General features: G+C 50.1%; 1 protein-coding gene across 1 annotated transcript in view; it reads left to right on the forward strand.

Moving 5' to 3' along the window:
- The first annotated feature begins 754 nt into the window (after positions 1-754).
- HMGCS2 (3-hydroxy-3-methylglutaryl-CoA synthase 2) overlaps positions 755-26,038 on the forward strand; it is a 29,324-nt gene continuing 4,040 nt past the window's right edge. The window contains exons 1-8 of the mRNA XM_090049475.1: positions 755-1,104; positions 2,760-3,214; positions 9,272-9,397; positions 16,553-16,717; positions 17,068-17,236; positions 21,156-21,326; positions 23,896-24,002; positions 24,837-24,962. Of these exons, the coding sequence (XP_089905601.1) occupies positions 992-1,104; positions 2,760-3,214; positions 9,272-9,397; positions 16,553-16,717; positions 17,068-17,236; positions 21,156-21,326; positions 23,896-24,002; positions 24,837-24,962 (1,432 nt within the window). The 5' untranslated portion in view covers positions 755-991. The remainder of the gene's footprint in view (positions 1,105-2,759; positions 3,215-9,271; positions 9,398-16,552; positions 16,718-17,067; positions 17,237-21,155; positions 21,327-23,895; positions 24,003-24,836; positions 24,963-26,038) is intronic.

A 26,038-nucleotide genomic window follows, 5' to 3' on the forward strand; every position in this document is an offset into this window, starting at 1 on the left:
GCATGTTGCAGAAGGAGGCTTTTATGGAGGAGTACCAAAAAGGATGGAGTAATACAACTCTCCTACAAGCTGCATTGTTGCAGTCTGCACAGGGCTGTGGACAAGTCCAGGCCTCGGTTTGCCCAGGGACATAGTTATAGTCTCATTTCCAGTACAAAGGTGAGCCATCCATTATATGGAACAGATGGGGACCTCAGACTTTCCATACCAAAGTCTACAATGCTTTGGACACAATCAACTATGGCCTACAGCCTTCTCTCAGCTTAGCTTCAGGGGTAGGCAGCTTAACAAACTGGTTCAAAGTCTGGGATGGACAAAGCTTGCAACTTCTGGAGAAGTTTCAAACCTTTTCTCTCTTGGCTCATAATTCTCTAGTGGCTGCTGACTTTGCTGTGCATCTCTGTGGTTGATAACCCATGGGGGAAGAGCCCACCTGGTAAATATTTGACTGGATGAGTTCATCCAAGGGCAGAGTCCTTAGACCTGGGAGCTGTGGGGGCTACAGTGTTCGCTAGTGCTCCTTCTCCTCCCATGAGGTACCAGAACTTCTCACAGGCACATGTGGGAGTCACTGTCTCTCTGGGAATAGATTGAAATTTATAAAGATGCTTTGAGAGTTCAAGGTGGGGACGGGGGGAGCAGACAGATCTGCCAGAGAGGCCATGAGCAGGGGTCTTCGGAGCATGTGAAAGCCCTACAAGGAGGGGCAGTAGGGGAGCAGAAGTGTGAGCAGGGCCTGTGGATAGCAGCAGAAGTGGCAAGTGGGGCCTTGGCGGTGGTGTGGGGAAAGGGTGCTTCTGTTTTGTCGTGTTGGCCAGTGTGCGATGACCTTTGGTTGAGCAACCAGTGAAGAGCACACAGTTTACTTGCCTGATAAGTGCAGGGAGGGACTTAGCTTGGCCCTGCAGCTAGGGGCCAGGGAATCTATATAAAGTGCAGGTGGGACTGGAGGAGGACCCTGCTGCTGTGTTTGGTCCATCAGCTGTGGAAAATGTTCCGCTTCTTCAGTCACAGCAAGCGCTGTTTGCAAGTGAAGCAAGTGCTGCAGAGATGGGAGCAGCCCCCATGGCTGGCACACCATGTGGCAGCAACCCAGAAGGGCAGGTGAGTGGTAGTTTTTGGAGTTTGCCTTTCGGGATACAAGAGCACCTTTTCCTTTGCCTCTTTTGGGAATCAGGGCCGAGCAGTTGCTTTCAGCTGAGACCCAGCAGAAGGGCCATTTGAATTGCTGCTTCCTGGATGGGGACTTGACTTTCTCTGGAGTGAATTTCTGGGCTTTGCTGTGCGGACAGCTCTGATGCTGAAGAGGGGTGGGTATCAAGCCCACCAGCAGCAGCTGTAACCCATGCTGAGATGTGGGTTTGTGCTGTGGAGGAAGGAGATGGAATTCCTTGCTGGTGCAGAACCGGGAAGGGACAGGAGCACCATGGGGACAAAGTGGTAATTTAAAGGGATTTGATGCATGGGGTCATGAATAACAAAATGGAAGAAAGTAATCCCAAGCCCTGATCCTAGGACGGAAAAAGCCTGGACTTGGTAGGGCTGCATAGGTAATGACATCCTGTCCCACAGCCAGCCAGGGAGGAGTGCTTCTCTAAACTTTGACACGGGTACATCTAAAATATTGGGTTTAATTTTGTGCCCATCCTTATTTGAATGGAGCTAACACGTGAGGCCATTACTGAGAAGAGTAACAAAGTAATCCAGGGAGGAGGTGTAGAGCTAGATTTTGAAGGGCTAATTATGTACAACTTGGCTAAGAGATGACATAATTCTGATAGTAACTTCTAGGGCATATACTTCTTTATACTCTGGCCTGATGTAAGACTCAGTGAAGCCAAGGTAAGATTTTTCATTGACCCTCAAACACCTTTGAAGGCAACCTTTTCAAACATTAGCCAGATAGCTCACTTACAGTTGTCTCCCCATGGTTGTTGAGAGTACATGCCTAGAAAAGCTAGGGTGGGGAATTAAGAGAAGTACAAATTAGACAGGATACCAGGTGAATGAATTCCTGGTCTGTTAGGCTGTCAGACAACATCCTGAGGGAGCTGATGGGAACCCCAGCAGTTTGTGCTGGAAAAATTCTTCACAAGCTGGAGGATCCAAAAGGGTATTCATTACTATGGCTATTTTCATTATATAACACAAGGGACCCTGCCCTAGGGAGCAGAAATTAATTCTGTGGGATGCAGGGCATGAATGAGGGCTGCTTTCTGAGGTATGAATCAGAGTAATCATGTTTTTTACATGTGTAGAGGGAATGATGTTGCTGCTTTCAGGATGTCTTCAAGAAGGGCACCTCTGAGAGAGGTCATGAACTTAAAAAATTATTGCTTGAATGAATTGATGTCTCTTTTCTGGTCTTGATTGGGTGAGTGTGGGCAGCCGGTTACCATGGGGCCCAGGAGTTATGGTGTCTTCTTTACCATCCGTATGTGCTTGGTGTGACAGGTTTTCACAATCTCAGCATCTGGTGTCCCTCCATTGCTTGTGTGTGTAGACAGCTGGCTGTGTGCCCCCTTGAAGTGTCTCAGGTCTGTTCTCTGGCCTCAGTGAATAGATGAGCATGGGCAGCCAATTACCATGGTTCCCAGGGGCCAGTATTTGGTTGGCATGATAGATTTTCAGTCCTCAGATACTTAGCGTCTCCTCTGTTGTCTGTATGCATGTACAGCTGGCTGTGTGCACCCTTCAGACATCTGGGATCTCTTCCCACCATGTACCACAAAGATTGGCAGTGCTGTCTTTGTTTGCAGTTTTTCTACCATCCCTGTGGATCGCTCATCCCGATCAGACCTGTGGCCAAAGGATGTGGGCATACTGGCCTTGGAGGTGTACTTCCCTTCACAGTATGTAGAGCAGGTGGAATTGGAGAAGTACGATGGTGTGGAAGCAGGGAAGTACACGCAAGGCCTGGGCCAGAGGCAAATGGGCTTCTGCTCAGCCCATGAGGACATTAACTCCCTCTGCCTGACTGTGGTGCAGAGGCTGGTGGAGCGCAGCCACCTCTCCTGGGACTCCATTGGCCGGCTGGAGGTTGGCACAGAGACCATCATTGACAAGTCCAAGGCCGTCAAGACAGTCCTTATGCAGCTCTTCCAGGACTCGGGGAACACTGATGTTGAAGGCATCGACACCACTAATGCCTGCTACGGTGGCACAGCCTCCCTCTTCAATGCTGCCGACTGGGTGGAGTCCAGCTCCTGGGACGGTAAGTGGGGTCCAGCAAGGCCTGGTCCAGTGTTAGGAGTGAATGGGGTCCTATCACTCCACCTTGCACTCTCTGTAGTTCAGCCAGGAAAGGTGGCAGATGACAAGTAGTGTGATATTGGTGAGCAGGGGGAATGGATGAGCTCTGCCTTTGCCTCATGGTTATGATACTTCACATTTTTGTCCCTCAAGCTTCTAAATCTAAAGCCCTTGATACAGACTTGATTTGATCATGAATTAGCAGCGTACGCCTGAGTTAAATGGAGATATGTTGTCACTGTAGTGCTTGCATGAGGCCTGTTTCTATGGACGGAGATGTAGAGGGCACAGGGTCCCTCATTTCCTGGCCATGCCATCCTAGGAGCAGCTCTGAAGAACACCTCCCAGCAGCCTTCCCATCTGCAGCTGCTTAGTAGCACTCCTGATGGATATCCCCCTTTGCAGTGAGGGAAGGAGAGCAACTCTGATTGTCTCAGTGATTTACTTGCTGTCACAATGGGGACCCTGGGAGAGCAGGGTCGGGGCTGGTTCTACAAATTATATAAAAAGTCCTTATCCCTTGCTGCAGGCCATACCAGAAGACGGAGGAGGCTGGGGATGAAGAAAATCTGAGAGCCAGCCCTGCCTGCTCCACCTATGTGCTCTCAGAAGTGTCAAGGAGTCCATGGGGTAATCCTCACCAAATTGGCTGCTTTGGCCAGGAGTCAGGGAAGTTGGTGTTGAGGCCTGCCAAAGCAGGAGGCACTGCCTGCTTAGACTAGCAGTACAGGGTCTTTAAAGGAATAGCAGGAAGGGGAAGAAACAGAGCACTCCCTCACCCAGTAGGGCCTAGCTCCAGCCCCACAAGCAGGCTGGACTTAGTTTGTTCTGACCTGGAACCATTTCTTAATATTAAGGAATTTCTCCTCTATTACATAGATACTGCTCCCCTCTCTGTGGAGGTCAGTCTGCATTCAGTGGAGATTGGGATGAGACCAACATTTCCATCAGATCCCTGCTCTTACCCCATTTTGTAGGCAGCCATCAGTCCTTCTGGATCATGGTGCATGCATGAGAGGTCACCAAGAACTTTGCCATGTATATGTGGTACATGGTGGGAAGAGATCCCAGATGTCTGAAGTGTGTACACAGCCAGCTGTACACGCATAGACAGGAGTATGGAGGAGTGGAGGCTGCCAAGACCTACCATCCCCAGACCTTCTGACCACTGAGATGAAATCCAAAGTCCAGACTGGGTCTGGACATTTATTGCCTCAATGGCTTGTAGTCATATGCATGTCCAGGAATCAGATGTGGGTCTCCCATGTGGCAGACAAGGGAACTACAATAGTGGGTTCCCTGTGTTGGGATCCCCCTATACCTGTGTACGCAGCTCTGATTGGTTAACCCCCTGCCCATGCTGGCAAGGCAAAAATCAGATGTGGTTTGACCTGCAGACTCTTTTGGAAAGCCATTGTCTCCAAGGCATTGTCTCTTTGAATTGACAGGTATAGGTGTGAACATAGCAGCCATGGGGGTGGGTAAGGGTGGGTGTACACGCTGAACCCAGGGTGTGTTCATGTGCACATGCCTGTCATGAACATGTGGGTAAGTACAGAATTAATTGGCATGCGTTAAGCCTCAGGACTGCAGAGCTGCAGGCACACAACATGTTTCTTATGAACTACATTGACTTTCCCCCATAGTAAAGGTGAAACAGGCAGCCAGGGCACAGCCTTACACTGGGGTTCATCATGTTATTTCACGGTAAAGTTACCTTTTAGAAAATGAGGAGTTTTCTATGTTGGTACAAGCTGCACCAGGGTATCAGTTGTGTGTCCTCCCTCCTAGTCAGTGTTATCTTGTTTAAAGCAAACCAGCTCTGCTGCCACCTGGTGACCAGGTGCTATCATGGCAGTCAAGTTTGGGAGGCCTGGTCCTGTGTCTGCTCCTTACTAAAGAGCAGGGGTGATAAACGTGCAGCACGTGGGCCTCTGATGCACATGGCTGTAGGGAGTTGGGGAGGATCCCCACACTGCTGCAGCCACCTAGTTGCTACTGGCCCTGTGATCTGGCCTGCAAGAAACCTGCAGTGCAGGGCCTGGGCTTCCTTCAACTCCTCTGCTACAAATGTATTAGGGAATAAAATCCAGGTATATTACTATGCAGTAATTCTGGGGCATGTCTACTCCTGGTGTAGCTAGAAAGACAGAAAAGCAAATAGAAGAATGTGGGGAATGAGTGATTGCAGGAAGGTAGTGGGACGAACAGGTGTTGTGTCCACCCAAATCCATGGAAACCCATGCAGGGCTTCCCATTTGCATCTGCTGATTGTTGTTTGCAAATGTTAACAGATGCAAGTCACAGCTCCATGATGTTCCCTCAGCCCAATCATAGCTGCTGTAAAGTGCCAAATGGCAGATGCTGGCATATGCTCCTAAGGGACCATATGCCAGCTGGGAATATCCCTTCTCTTGCCCCTAGCACACCACAAATAGCATGGGAGAAGGCAGGTATAGGAGCTGGCTGTACCTCTTGGAGAATCCCCCATGGCTGGGGAATCCCCAGTGCAGTACATGCAAGTGCCAAGCAGTTACTATGTCATGAGGAAGTGGGCTGTATCTGCATAGAGCAAAGGTCCAACTTTATCTCAGGAAGGTAGTGCCCAGGTGAGCAGCAGGGGCTGGTTTCCATTAAGGATAAATCACCTGGTATAAAAACATAATTCTGGTGGTGGCACTACCCACAGCCTTGTCCAAATTTTTGGGATCCTGGGGTGCCAATAGGTCTCGGTCGACTCCCACTCCATCTACAGGCTGGGAGCCACCATTCATTGGAGTGCTGTCCTGTGGTCCTTCCCTCATCAGACCATGCACTAAATAACTATTTACAATAATTTATTGTTTACAGTAATAACTAAGAAGTTGACAAGTTCAACATCCCATATATAATAAACATAATATTTTCAATGAACTAAATAATAATCTATAGCAGCAGGTAAAGTAATTAGTTATCATATAACAAAAGCAATTATGTTATCAACTTTAACTCTCAGGCAACTTATAACATGTATATACACTTAATCAGCCAGGTCTCCACAAAATCACTCTGCCTGCAGCAAAGTAGCGCACTGTGGAGAGGCTGCAGTGGAGCCCTGGGGAGCGTGGTTTGTTCTGCCTCAGAAGAGGGGTGGCAATGCCGTATTCTGGACAGAAGATGGGGGTGCTTGTCAGGACCTTGGGTCAGGCTCCGGAGACCAGGGTTTCTTCTTTTGTCCAGTCTTTCTGGATGCTTACAATCAGTCACATGATTCCCCAGACACTTCCCAAGGGAGGTCCCCTGTGGCTGGCACCTGGAGTGCCCCTTCTCAGCTGTACTTTATTGAGCTCTCTGCTGGAGCTCCCACACAGCCCCGATTCCCTGCTGCTTTCTCTAGCTCTCTCAGAAAGCCTCCTCTAGCAACCCCTGTCCCCAATTCCCTCCTCATGACTCCTTGCGCCCAGGGATCTTAAGAGTGGGGAGGGGAACCCATTTGCACAACCCCTGCTCCTTTTAGTAAAGGATACCAGGCGATTCTGGGTGCTCGGTAGTTGGTGGCTCCTCTGCCCCTCAGCAGCAGCAACAATTCTTCTGCCAGTCAACTTCTCAGAAGCAGTTGTCCTGGTAGCAGCCCTCTCAGAAGCAGCCCTTCTCTGCACAGCTTCAGCTACCCTCTCCCCAGCTCGTCTCGCCTGTTTCCTTGGGCTTCCCACCCTGCAGTTACAGCTGTGCATACTGTGTGCACAGCCTGCTGCAGAGCTGTGTCCTAAGAGGACAAACACCCTGATTCAGCTTGCAAGCTAATAGGGAACCCTTCAGCACCGTTACAAAAATAATGTTATAAGCTCCTGTTGCTTAAAACAGGGCTGTCTAACTGGTGACCCATGGGCTGTGTGTGGCTGCCATGGTGTGCTTAACACCAAACCTCTCTGCCACCACCAGGATCTCTGAGCTTCCCCTCCCTCTTCCAGCTTCCATTTTCTGCCCTCAGAGGTGGGATGCATGGTCCACAGGGGCCTGGGAACCCTGTGGCCTGCTTGGGGGTGGGTGGAGGGTATTGAACTGCCCATATGGTTGGGGACATGTGGCCCTGGCCACTCAGAAGTTAGACAGCCCAGTCTTATTACAAAGGAGATGGCCTGAGTAGCGTAATAGCAGAGGGGTGCCACCTTACTTCCACACCCCCTCAAATCCTTGTGGCTATTAGATGATCTATCTACAACATCTTGGTATTGTCCCAAGAGCCCTATTATACTAAGTATCTACACTCTCAGGAGGTGCATTTCTGAGAGAAATATTGTACTACAGCAATGTCTTAAACATTTTGATCTTGGCCTTGGTCTTTCTGAGAAGTGGGCACCACAATCAGTCTTTTAGGTAGTTTGTCAACAGTCTTTACAGTTGGTTCCCACCCCAATCTTCACCACCCTCCTTTCCCCCAAAATTGAGCTTATTCTTTTGGCTTGATTTTATTTAGTATTTAATTTTGGCTTGAAAGGCATATTTATATTATTCTTGGCTTCTGTAGCTTAAAAGGATCTGGGATGTCAGCTCTGGTGTTTACTGGTTTGGGGAGGAGGAGATACTTGTTGGTTGTTTCAGATGAGGCCTTTGGTCATCCCTCTGACCAAATGGATAAGCATGTTAAATATTTAAGAAAGGTTTCCTTTCTATAAGATGTTAGCCATTGCTGTTAAAGAGGTCTTGACAAGAAGTAACTAGTTTTAAATAGAACAAACCCTTTGCCTTGCTTTGCAAGCCTCTTGATTTCTGTGATATCATGATTTCACTAGTTCTCTGGTCATCATCCAAATCCTCCAGGCTAGACCACTCACATAAAAAAGGAGAATAAAATATTTTCAGATTAAAAAAAGAAACATTTTAGTGTCCCTAAACTTCCACCTTCAAATAAGGAGAGGAAAAGAGGCCACAAACTCCTATTTGCCTTCTTTGCTGGTCTCTGAAGAGCTCTTAAACACTAGCTGAGGATGCTTTCGACAAGATCCCTCATGGGTAAGGAAGCAGGTGGCCATAGATGAAACACAAGGAAGGCAAAGTTTAACATTTGCTGTCATGAGTTATGGAGCTTCTTTAGCTCTATGAAGCCCACTGGGAACTTGGGCATTGCCATTGGTTTTACTTGGAAAGCACTCGGACATAAGGGTCAGCAACAGTAGAGAACCTATTAGTCCATGCAGTGCAGGCGACCCTTGCCATTCACGGGCACTATGTTCTTGTATCCCCTATGAATGGCGAAATCCGCGAATAAGGCACGGCTGCTCTGGTGATGGCGGGAGAGTGGCGGCGGGAGTGCAGCAGTGGTGGGACTGTGGTGGCAGCAAGCTCAGAGCTCCCGAGGAGCTCCTTTAAGTGTATTTAAGAAGCAGGCTCGGCATTCATGAACATTTGAAACTATGAATGCCGAACTTGCATATAGTGAGGGTTTCTTGTATATAAATATGGAATGAAAGATGGCAGTTCCTCTCCCCACTGATGGTGTAAGGAGATGACTTGAACAGAGTTTGGGAAAAGGGCAGGATTATTATCCTTGCCTTACAGCTGGGAGAGTGAGATTCAGAGAGGTCCCAGGACACAGTCTGTTTTCAGATGTCGGGGTAAAAGTCTGGTCTCTTTAAAGAGTCCTTGTTTTGCCATTAAGACTTTTGAATGATCCTTCCTCCATGCCTGTAGTGTTGGTAACATGTCAGTGGAAAGGGATACAGTACTTAGGGGATACCCGTGGTGAATTGTGCACAGCCCAGAGGGGTAGGTGTCTCATATGGGATGTTGCATGGCTACTCAGTGGGAGTGTAGCATGGTCTCATGGATTTGGGGCAGGAATGCAAGTGTTTACTAGGCTTTATGTTTCAATTATACATATCCTGAACACTTCTTTAATGTCTTATGTTCTTCCTTATGTATTAGCAAACTTGACTCCACTGTTGATTTTGATATGGGGCAGGGACAAGGATGCATCCAATTTTTATGTCCTCTGTTCATGCTTACAGTTCAGTCATTCTCTCCTCTCTTTCCTCCCTAGGCCGATATGCTTTGGTGGTCTGCGGTGACATTGCTGTTTATGCCACTGGGAATGCCCGTCCCACAGGAGGGGCAGGAGCTGTAGCCATGCTGGTTGGCCCAAATGCCCCTCTGGCACTAGAGAGAGGTTAGTATGGCTGATGGAGTGGACATTTCTTAGGAATGTTTTATGGCTGACCCAGGCAGAAAAACCTCTAGTCCTAGGCTACTCTCAGGGTTAAGGAGTGACATGACAACTAGGGAGACCTCTCTCTGGGCTGGAATTCAGGGACTGCTGCTGCTGTTATAAACGCTTCTGATATGCTTGTTTTTTTATGCACCCCAAGGCCTTGGGGCATGCTATTTAAGGCTACATGTGTATTTTGATACCAGTTTCCCCTGCTTTTTCCACTGGCTGGAATTTTTGAAGTTGGGAAAATATATACACTTCATGGGTGAGCTGTCATGAATAGATTAGCATTGAGTCAAGATTGTGTTTGTAGTTTGAAATCAATGGGAGCTGTACATCAAAAATGAGTTTACTCAATTCCCTAATGAGGACCCCAGATGACTTTCTCTTGCTTGGTGATAGAAACCTAAAACATTTTATGCTTATATGCAGTCTAAGGAGCCCATAAAGGAGTTCACTGACACCTTGCTACAGTGGTAGTGATGAAATACCCCAGAGTTGTGTGCCTGGGAGACATCAGCTTTCAGGGCCCTGAAGCCTCAAATGCAAAAGCCTCTCCTAACTGACCTCCAGAGGACGTTCACAGATTATCTCTGATCCAGCTCACACAGCCAGTTGCACCCAGGGCTTGTCTTCAGGTGAAATGTCAATATCAAGGACATTATCAGCCCTCTGGCTATCTTGGATGGGCTGTCAGCTCCTTAAGGCATGGATCTGAAAGCTAGGAAAGCTCTGGCAACACTGATTTGACAAGAGTCTCTCAGGTTCTGCTTTCACTTGGGTCACAGTTTCTGCTGACCATGAAGTGATTCCTGAGTTAGCTTTAAAGTAGCTGGCATGGGTACTGCCAGCAGTGTGACTAGGACAGCACAGAGACTCAGTGTAAGTTGCAAAACCCATTCGAGAAGGTGGGTAAAAATCAGAGAGGTTCACCTGCACCCTGTGTAGCTCTGGCTACTCTGCAAGGGGTAACCTGAACTAGTAGGTTTAAAGCTTGGGTATGTCCATGAAAAGTGAAGCCACAGCAGTGACTTCAGGGTAGTTATGGAATCACTGGAGACCATTCAGTTCCAAAGTAGGTTAAGGTACAGTGGCTTAAGGAACAGAGCTGACGGCCTGGTGAGTTATCCTTGTACTCTAGTATCAGCCATTGACACACCTGAGCCTTCAACTGGGCCCTTCCTTCCCATCATCTGCTCGGATCTCCTTGAGATTTCTGACACCTGGCACAATTTGGATGGGGGCACTAGCAACTTGAGTGCTGAGAGTGGAGCATGAAGGCTGGGAGCAGGTTGGAACACAGTTTCTCCGAGGGTGTGCTGAGGCCGTGTGACAGACCCAAAGCCCCTTCGTGCCATCCTCCAGTGAAGCTGCTAAATCTCATCCTCGGGAGTAATCTCTACTGGCAGACCACTTCCCAAGTGTCTGCAGCCTGCATCCAGAACTGAGTACCGGGAGTAATGAAGATCTGCTGGGCTGAAGAGATTTCATAGATTTCATAGACATTAGGGCTGGAAGGGACCTCAGAAGATCGTCGAGTCCAACCCCCAGCCTGAAGGGCAGGAAGTCAGCTGGGGTTACAGGATCCCAGCAAGATAAGCATCCAATTTCCTCTTGAAGGTGTTCATTGTAGGTGCTTGAACCACCTCCGATGGCAGGCTATTCCAGACCTTGGGGGTTTGGACAGTAAAGAAATTCTATCTTATGTCCAGCCTGAAACGGTCTTGCAGTAGTTTATCACCATTTGACCTCATCGTCCCTTGGGGCATACTCTGGTGAACAAATGTTCCCCCAGATACTGGTGGTCACCCCTGATAAACTTATAGGTGGCCATCAGATCACCCCTGAGCCTACACTTTTCCAGGCTAAAGAGCCTCATGGCTCTCAGCCCGTTGTCGTAAGGTCTGTTTTCCTGACCTCTGATCATGCACGTGGCTCTTCTCTGGACTCTCTCAAGCTTTTCCACGTCCTTTTTGAATTGTGGAGCCCAAAACTGAATGCAGTACTCCAGCTGCGGCCTCACCAAGGCCAAGTACAAGGGGAGAATGACATCCTGGGATTTGCCTGAGAAGCATCTATGGATGCAAGCCAGCTCTTTGGTCACTTTACTAGCCACAGCATTGCATTGCAGGCTCATGCTCATCTTGTGGTCAATGATGACCCCCAAGTCTCTTTCTTCCATAGTGCTAGCCAGCGTAGCACTGCCGAGCCGATAAGGATGCTGCAGGTTTTTCCTCCCAAGGTGGAGAACCTTGCATTTTTTGGTGTTAAACACCATGAGGTTCTCATCCGCCCGTTTGCTGAGCCTGTCCAGGTCAGCCTGGATCACCCGCCTGTCTTCTGGCATGGATGCTTTGCCCCAAAGTTTGGTGTCATCAGTGAACTTGGCCAGTCCACTCCTGACTCCAGTGTCCACATCATTAATGAAGATGTTGAAAAATACGGGTCCAAGGACAGAGCCTTGAGGGACCCCACTGGTCACAGGACATCGTAATGAGTGACTTCCATCTATTACCACTCTCTGGGTCTGACCACGGAGCCAATTCCCCCGCTAACAGATTATGGTGGACCCAAGGCCACAATTGGCCAGTTTCGCCAAAAGGTGATCATGGGATACCAAATCAAAGGCTTTTTTGAAGCCAAGATATATGATATCAATCTCTTCTCCCTTGTCCAGGTGATAGGTCACCTGGTTGTAGAAGGAAGTGAGATTGGTCAAGCAAGACCTACCCGCAACAAACCCGTGCTGGCTGCATTTAGGATGTTGGCGTTGGCCAGTCCATTAAGGATAGCCTCTTTAATAAACTTTTCTAAAATCTTCCGCAGGATAGAAGTCAGGCTGATGGGCCTATAGTTAGCTGGATCCACTGTCCTCCCTTTCTTGAAGATAGGCATCACATTGGCCTTCTTCTGACCCCCGGCACAGCCAGAGATAAGCGGGGCCTGTGGTGGGAAGGGGTTAACCCCTTAGTGAGTGGGAGGAGGCAGCTGCCTGGAGCCAGGCCGGGTCAAGCCCTGCCCAGGCCCCTACTTGGCCCAGCCCCTCAGGGAGCCATGTGACTGGAGCTGCACGAACAGGGCGCGCAAACAGGCACACTTGTCTGCCGGCACGTGAGTTAGCGCGAGTTCGTGCAGGAGGGTGCGCGGGAGGGCCCAAGACCCTGCCTGCGAACCCCCCAGGGTAGACAATCCCAGCCATAGCCAGCCCACCAGTGGCATGCTGCGGATGGGCACGCGCCACACCCCGCGGGTCCCTGAGGGGTCTGCGGCCCCCCGCCTCGGGCACTTCAGAGACGGCCACGCAGAGGGAGCCCATGGTCCCAGGCTCCACGCAGACGGAGCCCCTGGCTCTCGGCTGTGGGGGCTGCCTGTCCCTTTTTCAGGCTCTGGGGCCCAGGAGCATGGCCACCCGCCTGTGTGGGGTCTGCTCCCTTTTGGGGTCTCTGGCACGCCAGCTGGAGGAGCTCCAGGCCACAGTCCAGAGACTTCATGCCATCAGGGACTGTGAGCAGGAGATCAACTCCTACTGCCAGGCCCTTCTCCCCCGGGAGCCGCAGGGTAGAGCACCGTCTCCCTCCAGGACAAAGGAGGACTCCAGGACCTCCCACTCTGTCCAGACAGGGGCATGGACCAAGGTGGTCCAGGGCCCTAAGGCCCGCCGCACCAAGGCCCCTCCCTTGCCGGAGCTTAGCAACAGGTACATGCCTCTTGCTGCTCCAGCAGAGCCTGCTCCACTGCAGCTACCATCCCTGCTCTCCCCAAGACAAAACGAAAGGTGTTTGTTGCAGGAGACTCCATCCTGCGGGGCACTGAGGGGGCTATCTGCCGCCCCGACCCCTTAGCCCGGGAAGTCTGCTGCTTCCCGGGGGCCCGCATCCGGGACATTGCGGAGAAGATCCCAAAGCTTCTCCAGCCCACAGACCACTATCCCATGATCCTTATTCACGTGGGCACCAATGACACAGCTCGGAGTGCTCCCAGCCAGGTCATGAGGCACTACAGGGATTTGGGAGCGGGGCTAAAGGGTCTGGGGGCACAGGTGGTGTTCTCATCATAGTTTCATAGTTTCATAGTAGCTAGAGTCGGAAGGGACCTAGGTAGATCATCTAGTCCGACCCCCTGCCTTAGCAGGAAAGAGCACCGGGGTCAGATGACCCCGGCAAGGTGCTCATCTAACTTCCTTTTAAAAATCCCCAGGCTCGGAGCCTGCACCACTTCCCCTGGAAGCTGGTTCCAGGCCCTAGCCACCCTGACTGTGAAGTAGCGCCTCCTAATATCTAATCTAAACTTACCCTCCGCCAGTTTGTGACCGTTATTCCTGGTCACTCCTGGCAGCGCACGGGGGAACAGGGACTCCCCCAATACCTGCTGATCCCCCCTGACCAGTTTGTAGCAGGCCACAAGGTCCCCCCTTAGCCTTCTCTTGTGGAGGCTAAACAGGTTCAGGTCCCGTAGCCTATCCTCATAAGGCCTGCCCTGCTGACCCCTGATCATACGAGTGGCCCTCCTCTGAACTCTTTCCATATTGTCCACGTCCCTCTTGAAGTGTGGCGCCCAGAACTGGACGCAGTACTCCAGCTGCGGCCTGACCAGTGCCGCATAGAGGGGGAGGATCACCTCCCTGGACCTGCTCGAGATGCATCTGTGGATGCATGATAGGGTACGATTGGCCTTCTTGACTGCCTCCCCACACTGCCGGCCCATGTTCATCGTGGAGTCAATGACGACTCCAAGATCCTTTTCCGTCTCCGTGCTGGCAAGAGGAGAGTTCCCCAACCTGTAAGTGTGGTGCCGGTTCTTCCTCCCCATGTGCAACACCTTGCACTTATCAGTGTTAAACCCCATCCTATTCTCATCCGCCCACCGTTGCAACCTGTCAAGGTCAGCTTGTAGCCTATTGCACCCTTCTAGTGCACCCACATCCCCCCACATCTTAGTGTCATCAGCAAACTTGAACAGGGTGCTTTCTACCCCCTCATCCAAGTCACTGATGAAGATGTTGAACAGTGCAGGCCCGAGGACCGAGCCCTGCGGAACCCCACTGCCCACATCCTTCCAGGTCCCAGTCTCAGGGTATGGGCTGAGGAGGGAGAGGAGGATCCACGCAGTGAACCAAAGACTGCGGCACTGGTGTCATCGGGAAGGCTTTGGCTTCCACGACCACAGACCGCTCTTTGGCGAGAGAGGCAGCGAGCTGCTGGGAAGAGATGGCCTCCACCTCTCCCCCCTGGGGAGGAGGCTCTTCTCAGCCAGGCTGGCTGACCTGCTCCACCAGGCTTTAAACTAAGCCTGCTGGCGGATGGGGGACTACCGCCACTGCTGGCCCGCTGAGCAACCCTTGCAAAGCCAGCAGACCAAGGCACTTAAGGGAGCCCACCCCTGCCCCAGCCCTGGTACAATCTGTGGGCAAGGCAAGAGCCCCCAAGGGGACACTTACCTGCCAGGAGCTTGAGGAATAAGCAGGAGGAGCTCGTCCTCCTGCTTAATGCAAATAATTATGATGTCATAGGAATAACGGAGACCTGGTGGGACTCTACCCATGACTGGACCACGGGTATAGATGGCTATACCATGTACAGGAGGGATCATGTACATAAAAGGGGTGGGGGTGTAGCTCTCTATGTGAAGGAAAGCTACATGTCCCTGCAAGCTGATATTGGTGACCAGGGTGGACGACTGGAGACCCTCTGGGTTAAAATTCATGGGGAATACGGAACAGGGGACACAACGGTGGCAGTCTACTACAGACCTCCCACCCAAAGTCCTGAGCTTGACCAGGAGTTCACCCAGGACCTGGCTGAGGCCGCATGCTCCAGGACCTTGGTTGTCATGGGTGACTTCAATTACCCAGACATCTCGTGGGAGGACCACTCAGCAAAATCTGAGTGGTCGCAAACTTCCTCTCCTGCATGGATGACCTCTACCTGACTCAAGAAGTCTACGGGCTAATGAGAGGTAAAGCGCTGCTCGACCTGGTACTGGCTACTGGGGATAACCTAATCGGCAACCTAGTGATCGATGGGAAGTTGGGTGACAGCAACCATGAGCTGATCACCTTCACCATCTGCTGTAAAGTTGGCAAGTCAGTCAGCAACACTGACGTCCTTGACTTCAGGAAAGCTGACTTTGACAAGCTCAGGAGGCTTGTCAGTCAGGCCCTAAGGGACCATGACCCCAGGGGGAGGGAAGTTCAGGAAGAGTGGTTGCTCCTCAAGGGAGCGATCCTCAATGCACAAGCTAAGCCTATTCCATCTCAGAGGAAAGGCAGCAAGAGGGCACAGTAGCCGCCCTGGCAGATAACGGTTATCTGTGCATTTGTTGGCTCTCATCGTGACTAAAGCAATGCAACATATACTGATCCAGGAAGCTGTCAGGGCGAAGGAAATTACAGGTAGTATTGAATGCTGTAGTGTTTCTCCTCACCAGCAAAGCGTACCCAGCAAAGCCCATCAAATCTATTTTCCATGCCCTACCCTGCCTTCCTATACAATACTGAGGTAAGTTTACTGCCTATCTTCTTATCTTCAAAATATTCAATGGCCTGAGCCCAGGATAGCCAAGATCTGCCTAAACCTGCTTCAGGAATAGTGCAGCAAATAGTTCCACTCCTTGACCACTATGGGCCTTTCTTCTGCCAGGGTTAGAGAGTCTGAGACAGAGGAATGAATTCCCTCAAGACCTAAGGACTATCATAAATAGCACCACCGTATGCCAAGGGCATGTATGTATTCTCTGACCTGAATACAGAGCAAGCTGTACATGGAGATCTTTAGAAACTTACCAAAGCAGGAGACATGACATGGAATTTCTTCTCTGGGAGGATGAGGGACCGAATGAGCCCTGTATGCCAGATATTAGTCGTTGCACTTAATGCACCATTGGCACTCTGCCCATCCATGACAGTATAAGACTCTACATAGAAAAGAACAGACTATAAAAGCTGTAGGGTAGATCCAGAACAGGAAAAAGGGCATAAGGGAGTGAATTAAGGGATTGAGTGAGTAATTTTATTGTGGTAGGGTTTGGCTAGGAAGTGCATTGCAAGTTGATATTCAGTATGGCGGATGGTTTGGCATTTGATGTTCATTCCTTTGCTGTTTTTCATCCTCCAAGGACTTCGAGGAACCCACATGGAGAATGCCTATGATTTCTATAAGCCAGACTTGGCTTCAGAGTATCCTGTGGTAGATGGGAAACTCTCAATCCAGTGCTATTTCCGGGCCTTGGATCAATGCTATGCTGTCTATCGCAAGAAAATCCAGAGCCAGTGGCAGAAAGGTAAAGAGCTTAGGAGTCACCAGGCGAAAGTCTTTTTGTGGGTCATGTGACTCCTACTGTATGGGCCCATGTATTTCCCCTCTCTCTTGTGGAAATCGCAATCCGATGGATTCTTTGCACTCTTCCCCATTGCATCAGACTTCACTCTTTGAGTTCTGTTCAGGAGTGGTGGTTGTCTCCCACTCCTCCTCTGTGTTGTGTAAAGTTGGCAGACACCCAAGACAGTTTTTCAGTGGAAGTTTGGGGCCTCCAAAAATCAGCGAGATTTTGTATAACTTGTTGCCTCCGGGTGGGGTTGCAGTTGATGGGTTTCATCTAATGCCTGGCTTCCCTCTCGTATTCTGTTCTAGAGGGGATCACCAAACCTTTTACCATGGAAGACTTCCAGTTCATAATCTTCCACACACCCTTCTGCAAACTGGTACAGAAGTCTGTGGGACGGTTGCTGCTCAATGACTTCCTGGCAGCTCCCAAACCTGACACTGAGAGTGGCATCTACAAAGGGCTACAGAGCTTCCGGTGGGTGAGCTTTCTGGGGTGAGAGCTGTAGCTCTTCAGGGGCGTGCTGGTCCCTTGGTCTGCTGCCACTCATAGAGGTGGAATTTGGTGGTGGGATCTCAGGCACTGGGAGGAATTATTTTCCTAGCAGTGTCGCAAGGTATAAAACACTTCACTTGTAGGGACTGCATGCAGTCATGGACAGAGATTTTTCTCAGGGGTTGTTATTTTCAATAAGCATAGAAGCATAGAAAAGTTGGGCTGGAAGGGACCTCTGGAGGTCAGCTAGTCCAACCCTGTGCATGAGGCAGAGTAGTGATGCTAAAATTGATAATAGCCATACCTGACTTTTATTTCATACTTACCATCCATTTTCCCCTTTTACAAAGGGAGTCAGTATCCCTATCCCCACTGTACAGTTTTGCAACAGAGAGGGAAAGTGACTTAACCAAGGCACAGCAGGCAGTGGCAAAACTGAGATGAGAACCCTAGTCCCAGTACAGTGCTTGAGGGTGCTGGTATTGTTCAGGGAGTAACATTAGTTTTGACATGGGCTTGGAAAAGGAATGTTATTTCCTTAACAAGGGTGGCAGACAAGCAGGAGGGTAAGATTTCCCTGCCATGCTGGTGGATGTTCTGGTAGACATCACTCTTCTCCCAGGGGTTGTGTGCATCCTGGCAGATGGCACTTCAGTACTAGGGTGTGTGAGCATGTGTCTAGGTGAGCTGGAGAACATGCCCCAGTGTGGTGAGATGTCTCCTTGCAGGGATGGGTGGGGAGTAAGAGTTGTGGGTATTTCAGATGGATGCTATTTCTCTAGCAGGAACTATGATGTTGGGTTCAGCAAAACACCTATCTTTGGGGAAGCATCTTCTCAGGGAGAGGCCTGATTCTGCACTAGCTGGCTAGGTGGGGGGAATTTTTGTGATGATTGCTAAGTGCAGTTTAGCAGCTTGTAGTGCAATGAGTGAGATTTCTCAAGTGGCTGCAAGTGGGTAGTAACAGAGCAGAAGATGCATTACTAACACAACTTAGGACTCCATTGTCTTCAGTGCTGTATCTATCTAGAACTAAGAAATGGCCCAGATATATTACAGTCTACGCATATAGGCAAGAAACAATGGGTGATATAGACTGGGCAGCAGAAGGACACAATGAGATGATCGTGCTCTCCAGGATAGGCAGCAGTCTGAGGACCCCAGTGACTGAAGCCAAGAATTTTGTAGGGCTCATGGCAAACAGGATATAAGAGTGGGGGAGGAGATGCAAAGTACTTTGGATCAGCAGATAGTAATCTCTATAGAAGAATTTAGGGGTGCTTGTACATGTGATGGTTGTTGCGATGTACACATGATGAAAACTTCAACGAGCTAAGGAGGATAGTTGGAGAAGCGCTGAGGTCCCGGAGGGGAGGGGAGCCAGGTGTCCAAGGAGAGTGGTCGCTCCTTAAGGAGACGATCCTCCAAGCCCAAAGGAAGGTAATCCCAACGAGGATCAAAGGGAGCAGGAGAGCACACAAGCCTCTGTGGCTCACCAAAAGCATCCGGGAATGTCTCCTTGCTAAAGAGGAGGCGTATACCCAATGGAAAGAAGGGGTCATCACCAGGGAGAACTATTCTGTAGTTGCTCGGGGTTGTATGGGGGTAGTTAGGAAGGCCAAGGCAGAGATGGAACTGGGGCTAGCTTCCCAGATTAAGGACAATAAGAAGTCCTTTTTTAAATACGTAGGGGGTAAAAAGAAGGTCCCCGGTAATGTGGGGCCCTTGCAGGACGCATTGGGAAACTTGGTCGTCACACCAGATGGCAAAGCTAACATGTTTAATGATTTCTTTGCCTCCATCTTCCTAAGTAGGGACCAGAACAGCCACCTCCCTGCTCGGGACCCGGGGGAGGCACACCTGGGCCACGGGTTAGCGAGGATTTAGTTAGGGAGCTTCTGGAGGGGTTGGACGTATTCAAGTCAACCGGCCCGGATGATCTCCACCCTAGAGTTCTAAAGGAACTGGCCGAGGTCATCGCAAGTCCCCTGGCACGGCTTTACGAGCACTCGTGGTGCTCTGGTGAGGTACCGGAGGACTGGAAGAGGGCCAGTGTGGTTCCCATCTTCAAAAAAGGCAGGAAGAAGGACCCGGGAAACTATAGGCTGGTTAGTCTTACCTCACTCCTAGGCAAGCTGTTCGAGAAAATTATGCTGGCACACATCCAGGAGGGGCCAGCAGGGGACTGCATGCTTAGGGGCAACCGACATGGGTTCATCAGTGGGAGGTCCTGTCAGCCCAACCTGGTGGCCTTCTACGATCAGATCACCAAATCCTTAGATGCAGCGGTAGCAGTGGACATAGTGTTCCTGGACTTCCGGAAGGCTTTTGACACTGTCTCTCACCCTGTTCTCACTAAGAAACTGGGGGGCTGTGGTGTAGACACCCACACAGTCAAATGGGTTGCCAACTGGCTGGAGGGCTGCACCCAGAGGGTGGTAGTGGATGGGTCCTTCTCAACCTGGATGAACATGGGCCGGCAGTGTGGGGAGGCAGTTAGGAAGGCCAACCGCACCTTGTCATGCATCCACAGATGCATCTCAAGCAGGTCCAGGGAGGTGATCCTCCCCCTCTATGCGGCACTGGTCAGCTGGAGTACTGCGTCCAGTTCTGGGCGCCGCACTTCAAGAGGGATGTCGACAGCATGGAGAGGGTCCAGAGGAGGGCCACTCGTATAATCAGGGGACAGCAGGGCAGGCCCTATGAGGACAGGCCACGGGACCTGAACCTGTTCAGCCTCCAAAAGAGAAGGCTGAGGGGGGATCTTGTGGCCTGTTATAAACTAGTCAGGGGGGATCAGCAGGCACTGGGGGAGTCACTGTTCCCCCGAGAACCGCCAGGAGTGACCAGGAATAACGGTCACAAGCTGGCAGAGAGTAGATTCAGGCTAGATATCAGGAGGTGCTACTTCACGGTCAGGGCGGCTAGGGTCTGGAACCAACTTCCAAAAGAAGTGGTGCAGGCTCCTACCCTGGGGGTGTTTAAGAGGAGGTTGGATAAACAGCTTGCTGGGGTCGTTTGACCCCAGTACTCTTTCCGGCCATGGCAGGGGGTCGGACTAGATGATCTGCTCAGGTCCCTTCTGACCCTAGAAACTATGAAAATGTGTGGCTTTTAGCCACACAAGTGACATTTTTGTTACGCATTGCCAAAAATAGCACCTGACTGGGGCCACCCAGGCAGGTGCTAGCAGGCTGGGTGCTGCCTCAGCTCAGAGGCAGCACTTGGCCCAGTCTGACTGTTCCCTGAGCCCACCCGGGGAGCACTGCCCAGTGGGCTTCCAGCGGGCAGGTTTGGGGAACAGTTGGATTGGGCCGGGTGCTGCCTCTGAGCTGGGGCAACACCTGGCCCACTAGCAGCCCATCTGGCCAGCTGTGGCGGGTGCTGCTGCTGCACAGGGAAGAACCAGGGCTCCCTGCAGCTCAGGTACAGCTCAACCTGCTGGCAACTCACCCCCCGGCTGCAGGCAGGGTCCAGCTCTGACAAAAAAAAAAAAAAAGGATCGGGCCCCTTGCCTTACCACTACAGAAAAATTGTATCAGTAGGTTTCAATTAAAAATTCAGTTTTGATTTAGGGGGCATAGAATAAAACCATGAGTACTAAACCCCCATCACCTGTACAAGTGCCCTAGGAGGGCAAGCAGGGGGACTGCCATTGTGGAGGGCAGGCATTTGCAGACTGTGGCCCTGGTGCTGTTCATACAGCTTCGCCAAAGTCCCTGAAGTTGTGTGAGGGAAGGCAGCCAGAGCCGAGTTTGGAAGAGGTGTGGCTAATGGTGCCAGCAGGGATTCAGGTTCAGATTTTAAGTCTTAACAGATCAGTGCTCTTCCCAATCTCCGTCTCTGCCATGGTTTTGAAGGCCTTTTGCTTATGAATGAACAACCTCCTCCCCTTCTGCAGTGGTAAAAAGCTAGAAGACACTTACTCTGACAAGGATGTGGAGAAGGCATTTCAAAAAGCAAGCCTGGAGATTTTCAACCAGAAAACCAAGCCCTCGCTGCTCCTTTCCTCTCGCAATGGCAACATGTACACCCCTTCTGTCTACGGGTGTCTCGCCTCTCTCCTTGCACAGTGAGTCACTCCTCTGTGGGACCCCTTTCCCCTGCTTAGTCTGCCCTCTCCCTTCTCTGATCCACCTCTAACTTCTGCCCTGTCTTTGCAGCCTAACCTATCTCCACCAAACCATCTCAGATGCCAACCACTAATAAGCATAATGCAATGTAAGGACATTATTAATGTCAATTAAGTTATGCCAAGAACCCTGTGAATGAAGGTACTACAGCCATATTGCTGCCAGGGACTCCATAGTCTCTGTGTTCTAGTATCTACTGTGATGTGCACATTAAGTGATATGTTGTCAGCAAAAGAAAACAAATAAGAAGCTTCATACAGCAAATGCCTAAGATGTCTAGTGATTCTTGCCCCTCTGAACCTTTTATCCCTTTAAAAATCTAATCCAAGAATGTTTCTGAGATTAGACGCATAATCCCCAAGTTGGTTCTGGCAGTGTTAGCATAAAACATGAAATAGCTCATGGTTATTCCTGTGGAAATGACCTGCTTGGTTTGATAACCACTTCTCAGCTGGAGAGGGCTGGGACAGGTGGGATCCCTCCCACCTGGGGTAGAAGGAGATTGCAGATGTGGTCAGAACCTATTCAGTTTATCTGGTTCACACCTGGTACATACCATGACTACAACTAGTTCTAGAGTTGGGATACCTGGCCTGTTTTTAAAGCCGTTACACAGGGGAGATTTGCACAGCACTGGCTCAGCAAAGTCCCATGCCTGGACTGAACAGGGAGAAGGTGCAGCCCCACACTCTGTTCTCTGATCCCACTGAGAATACTCAGCAATGATGTTGCCATTACTAGAAGCCCTTCTATATGTATGTCTCTCCTGCCCTGACATGAGCACAGACTCTAGTCCTCACTGTGAACTGTGCCCTGTGCTGCTACTATTAAGCTTCAGATGTTTTTGCTGTAGTTTTGTTTATAAATAAAAAGTATGGCTGCTGGGCTTGTTGCAATGAAAAACTTGAAGGGACCGAGCTGAGACTTGTGCGAAACCTGGCAGAGAGCCAGCCTAGGGGATTGTCAGGCACAAAGACAGCTTTCATTAAGGGTCTGATCCTGCTGTCTTTATGCTGAATTGCTGTTACTCCCATTCTGAAGGACCTTTGTTAGCTACTTAGCCTGAATGGAGGAAAGCTGAACAGAAGACTGGGGACTTTCTACATTTTTTCCTTTATATCTTTGAAACCTGGTGCAAAAATGAAGCCGTTAAAGTGCAATACAAAGCTGGGGCCTGGAATGGATGTAGCATTTGCCATTATGAATGTTATGCCCTTGCACCCTTGTGAATATCTTCAGCTCCCCAGAGAGAAGGGGGACCCCTCTAAAAAGGAACAGATTCCAGGTGCCACCCCATCTTCTCTCTGGTTCTGTTGGTGGTGGGAGAGGTGGGGAGGGGAGGGTTGTTTTTTGTTTTGTTCTGGTTTAGCTTCTTAAATCCTTTACTCTGCAGCTTTCCTTTTCTTTTGATTTGGTTCCATGCGTGGTATAGTACCGCCAAGATTATGGACTGTTTAGGGGAGACGAGTACCCCTTGTTTTGGAGCTGTTTGCTAGGGGTGTTCTACCTGTTTGCTTTTCCTCCCGAGGCAGAGCCTTTCTTACCTCAAAAGACAGTCAGCACTGGTTTCTCCCATCAACTCCAAGTCATAGTGATATATTTTAATCCAACCTCATGTGTTTAAGGGAGAGAACAGAAAGAACCAGATGGGCTTGTTTCCACTTGGTGTGGAAGATCGGGACAGGAACACACTCCAGGATAGGCAGTGGTTTCCTAAAGTCTGCACATTCTCGTGTGTACTCTGCCTCCCAGCTTACAGCTTTCCCCTAATCAGAACAGCATCCTCTGGTCTCCCTTAGTCTTATCACATGTTTAAAGCTCATCTGTGTTTCCACAGTTCCCTGAAGTGCTCCTTGGCTATCTAACCTCTGTGGTTTTTATACTGCACCCATCACCATGGTAAAATAGCTTTGTGGGGTGTGATTGTCCAGCCTCTCACCATGGCCTCCTGACATGGGGTCTCTTAGCTGCCATCCTGAGGCATATCTGTGTTTGGTCCTTCTAGGCCTTCCTTAAGGGAATCTGCTGGTTTGGAAAATCTGGTGTTTCTCCCTTTGACTGTAGAACACGTTTCCAGAGGATGCTTATATAAGGACACTGCCATGTTACCTCCGTATTTATCATAACAACCAGGCAGCAATGCTATCAGCCACTCTCCGATCAGGATTCTGCAACCTGTCTCTGTCCCTTCAGCCCCACAATTCTTTGTGCCAAGGATGTATGGATCGGAGAACAAATCTGCCTTCCCTTTGTCCTGCTTGCTAGTGGTTACCTACTACTGAGCCCAGGAAAATTTTCCTTCTGAAGTGGGGAAGAAGGAAAATCTTATTATAGACCACCAACTTTTTCTGATTGCCCTAGTCCTCTTATATCCAGTATTTACTAGGTGTGTAGATCAGCTACAGGAAACATGCCCTTGCAGCTGGCTTCTACATAGCTCCAAGAATTTGGGGTTCAGGTGTCTGGCTTGGCTGCTCTCCATCACTGGCTTACTTTGAATTGCTGCAGGTGTTCTGCACAGCAGCTGGCTGGCTCAAGGATCGGGGCCTTCTCTTATGGCTCGGGATTGGCTGCAAGCTTGTTCTCCCTTCGAGTCTCACAGGATGTTGCCCCAGGTATGTCCGTTCCTGTTGGCTCCCTCTTGTTCTGGAATACACTTGTGCAGTTGTGCACTGGCTGCCAAGACAACATGCTGCCCCATCTCTGCCCAGGCTGGTGTAAGCCAATGGGGAAGTTTCCCTTGCAATGCTTAGACCCCTCACTTGTAAGGCCCACCCCAGTGCTAAGTGCAAGGTCTTGTGTCATCTGCTGGTTCTACTTCCCTGAAGGAGGGTGCTGGTGTTCAGAGGCTTTATATTGAACTGGGTTTAATGAAGGACAAATTCCACCCTGCCGCATCCAGGGGTTCCAGGCAGGACAGAAGGATTGCAACACATTTTACATGAAATCCACCTAGGCCTGGGCTTGACAACAGCTAAAGCTAGCTGCTTCAGGGTATATGGGGCGAAGCCCAGGTATGACCACTTAGGGAGCCACCTGCCCATGATGGGGGTACTTAATTCCAATAGGAACCCCTCAGGGGTTGGCTTACATTAGAATATGAACTGATTCTTGATGAAGGCACAGAAGGGTGTAAGGAAACAAATGCTGGGAGTTGGGTTAGTGCTCCCACAATCTCCACGCCCTCATCTTGAAAGGGGTGTTGAAATTTGGGCTTGGGTTGCCACAAGGCAGGGAGAGATGGGATCCATTGCTTGTAGACTTCTGAGTGGGTTTGCCTAGCTGGGGAAGGAGGCATGGGGCACACAGGAACGAAATGTTCTTATGTCTGGATGGCCATGAGGAGAAGAGATTTATGTCCTGAAACAACAGTTTCCTAGGGCACACAGTGACTTCCCTGGAGCTCTGCTCAGCTTACTACTCTCACTGGGAGGTTTTCTGTATGCCAGGTTCCCCCCTGGACAAGCTGGTTTCCAGCTTCTCTGACCTGCAGACTCGCCTGGATTCCCGGAAGTGCGTCCTGCCTGAGGAGTTTGCACAGATCATGAAGTTGAGAGAGGACACTCATCACTTGGGTGCGTACTATAAGATGGCTCAGCAGTCAGCTGCTTCCACCGTTCTCATGCCAGTGCCTCACTGGGGCTGTAAATCAGCACGTAAGGAAATGGCCTGGTTGTCAGACACTCTGGACCCCTGCTTCTCTTGTCAAAAGTCCCATAGCAGCCTGCAGGATCAGGCCCTGACCCTGAATGTCTTGGAAAGGCTCACATGAGAATCCCTGCTGCCATGTTGGTGTTGAGAGGGAGCAAATCCCACCTCGGTGTGTAGAGCTGCCCATAAGACAGAACTGCAGCCTGTTGGCAAGCACACATGAGCAGGGAGTTGCTGCAAGGCAGTAATTATAATGCCTCAGAAAGTCCCTTTTAGAGACATGTTGGCAAGCCCCTACAATAGTTAGCACCAGGAGAAGAGTGGGTGTCTCTTCTCATGGATTGTCTAGATTCAGCTCCCAGGGTCTCTGAAAACCCTTGCTGATATCTTAATTGTGAAACCTAAGACAAACCTCGTGATAAACTAGCTTTTAAAGTGGATGGATACCTGTCACCTTATAATTTACTTGGCAATTTTCATGCATTTCCTTTGACCCTTCGATGGACAAGCTGATTATAAAGGGGCAATTTTCCATTCTTGTCAGGTCAAGCTACAGGCAGCTTGTAATCACCCCTCTCTCCCAGCACCACTGACAGCTGAACTGCTATGAGCAAGGGCTGGTTGTGGGCAAGACTTGGGGGATGGTTGATTAGGCCCCTTTTCTAACCTTTCTTATACCACTCAGCATCTCTGTTGGCAAGCTGGCAGATGGGAGCTGTCTAGAAACAAGTCTGACCCAAGTAGAAACCCATCTAACTCTGTTGTTGTGTGTGGCCCAATGGCTACAGCAGAGAACTGGGAGTCGAAGGACTTGGGTTTTATTCCCAGCTGTTACTTTTCAGGTAGAAACATCCCTCCCAGGACTGCCCTTCAAAAGGTGCACAGCACTGTAGGGAAACACTAGCCCCAGACTCACTGTGATTTCCACATGCCTTCTCCCTCAAGTACTTGCATCCAGGAACTTGAAGTTAGGAGTTGCAAAGGTTGCGTCCTAGGAAGC

The sequence above is a fragment of the Crocodylus siamensis genome, chromosome 5 (genome assembly GCF_052110815.1).
Source record: "Crocodylus siamensis isolate JL-2025a chromosome 5, ASM5211081v1, whole genome shotgun sequence".
NCBI classification, from domain to species: Eukaryota; Metazoa; Chordata; order Crocodylia; family Crocodylidae; genus Crocodylus; species Crocodylus siamensis.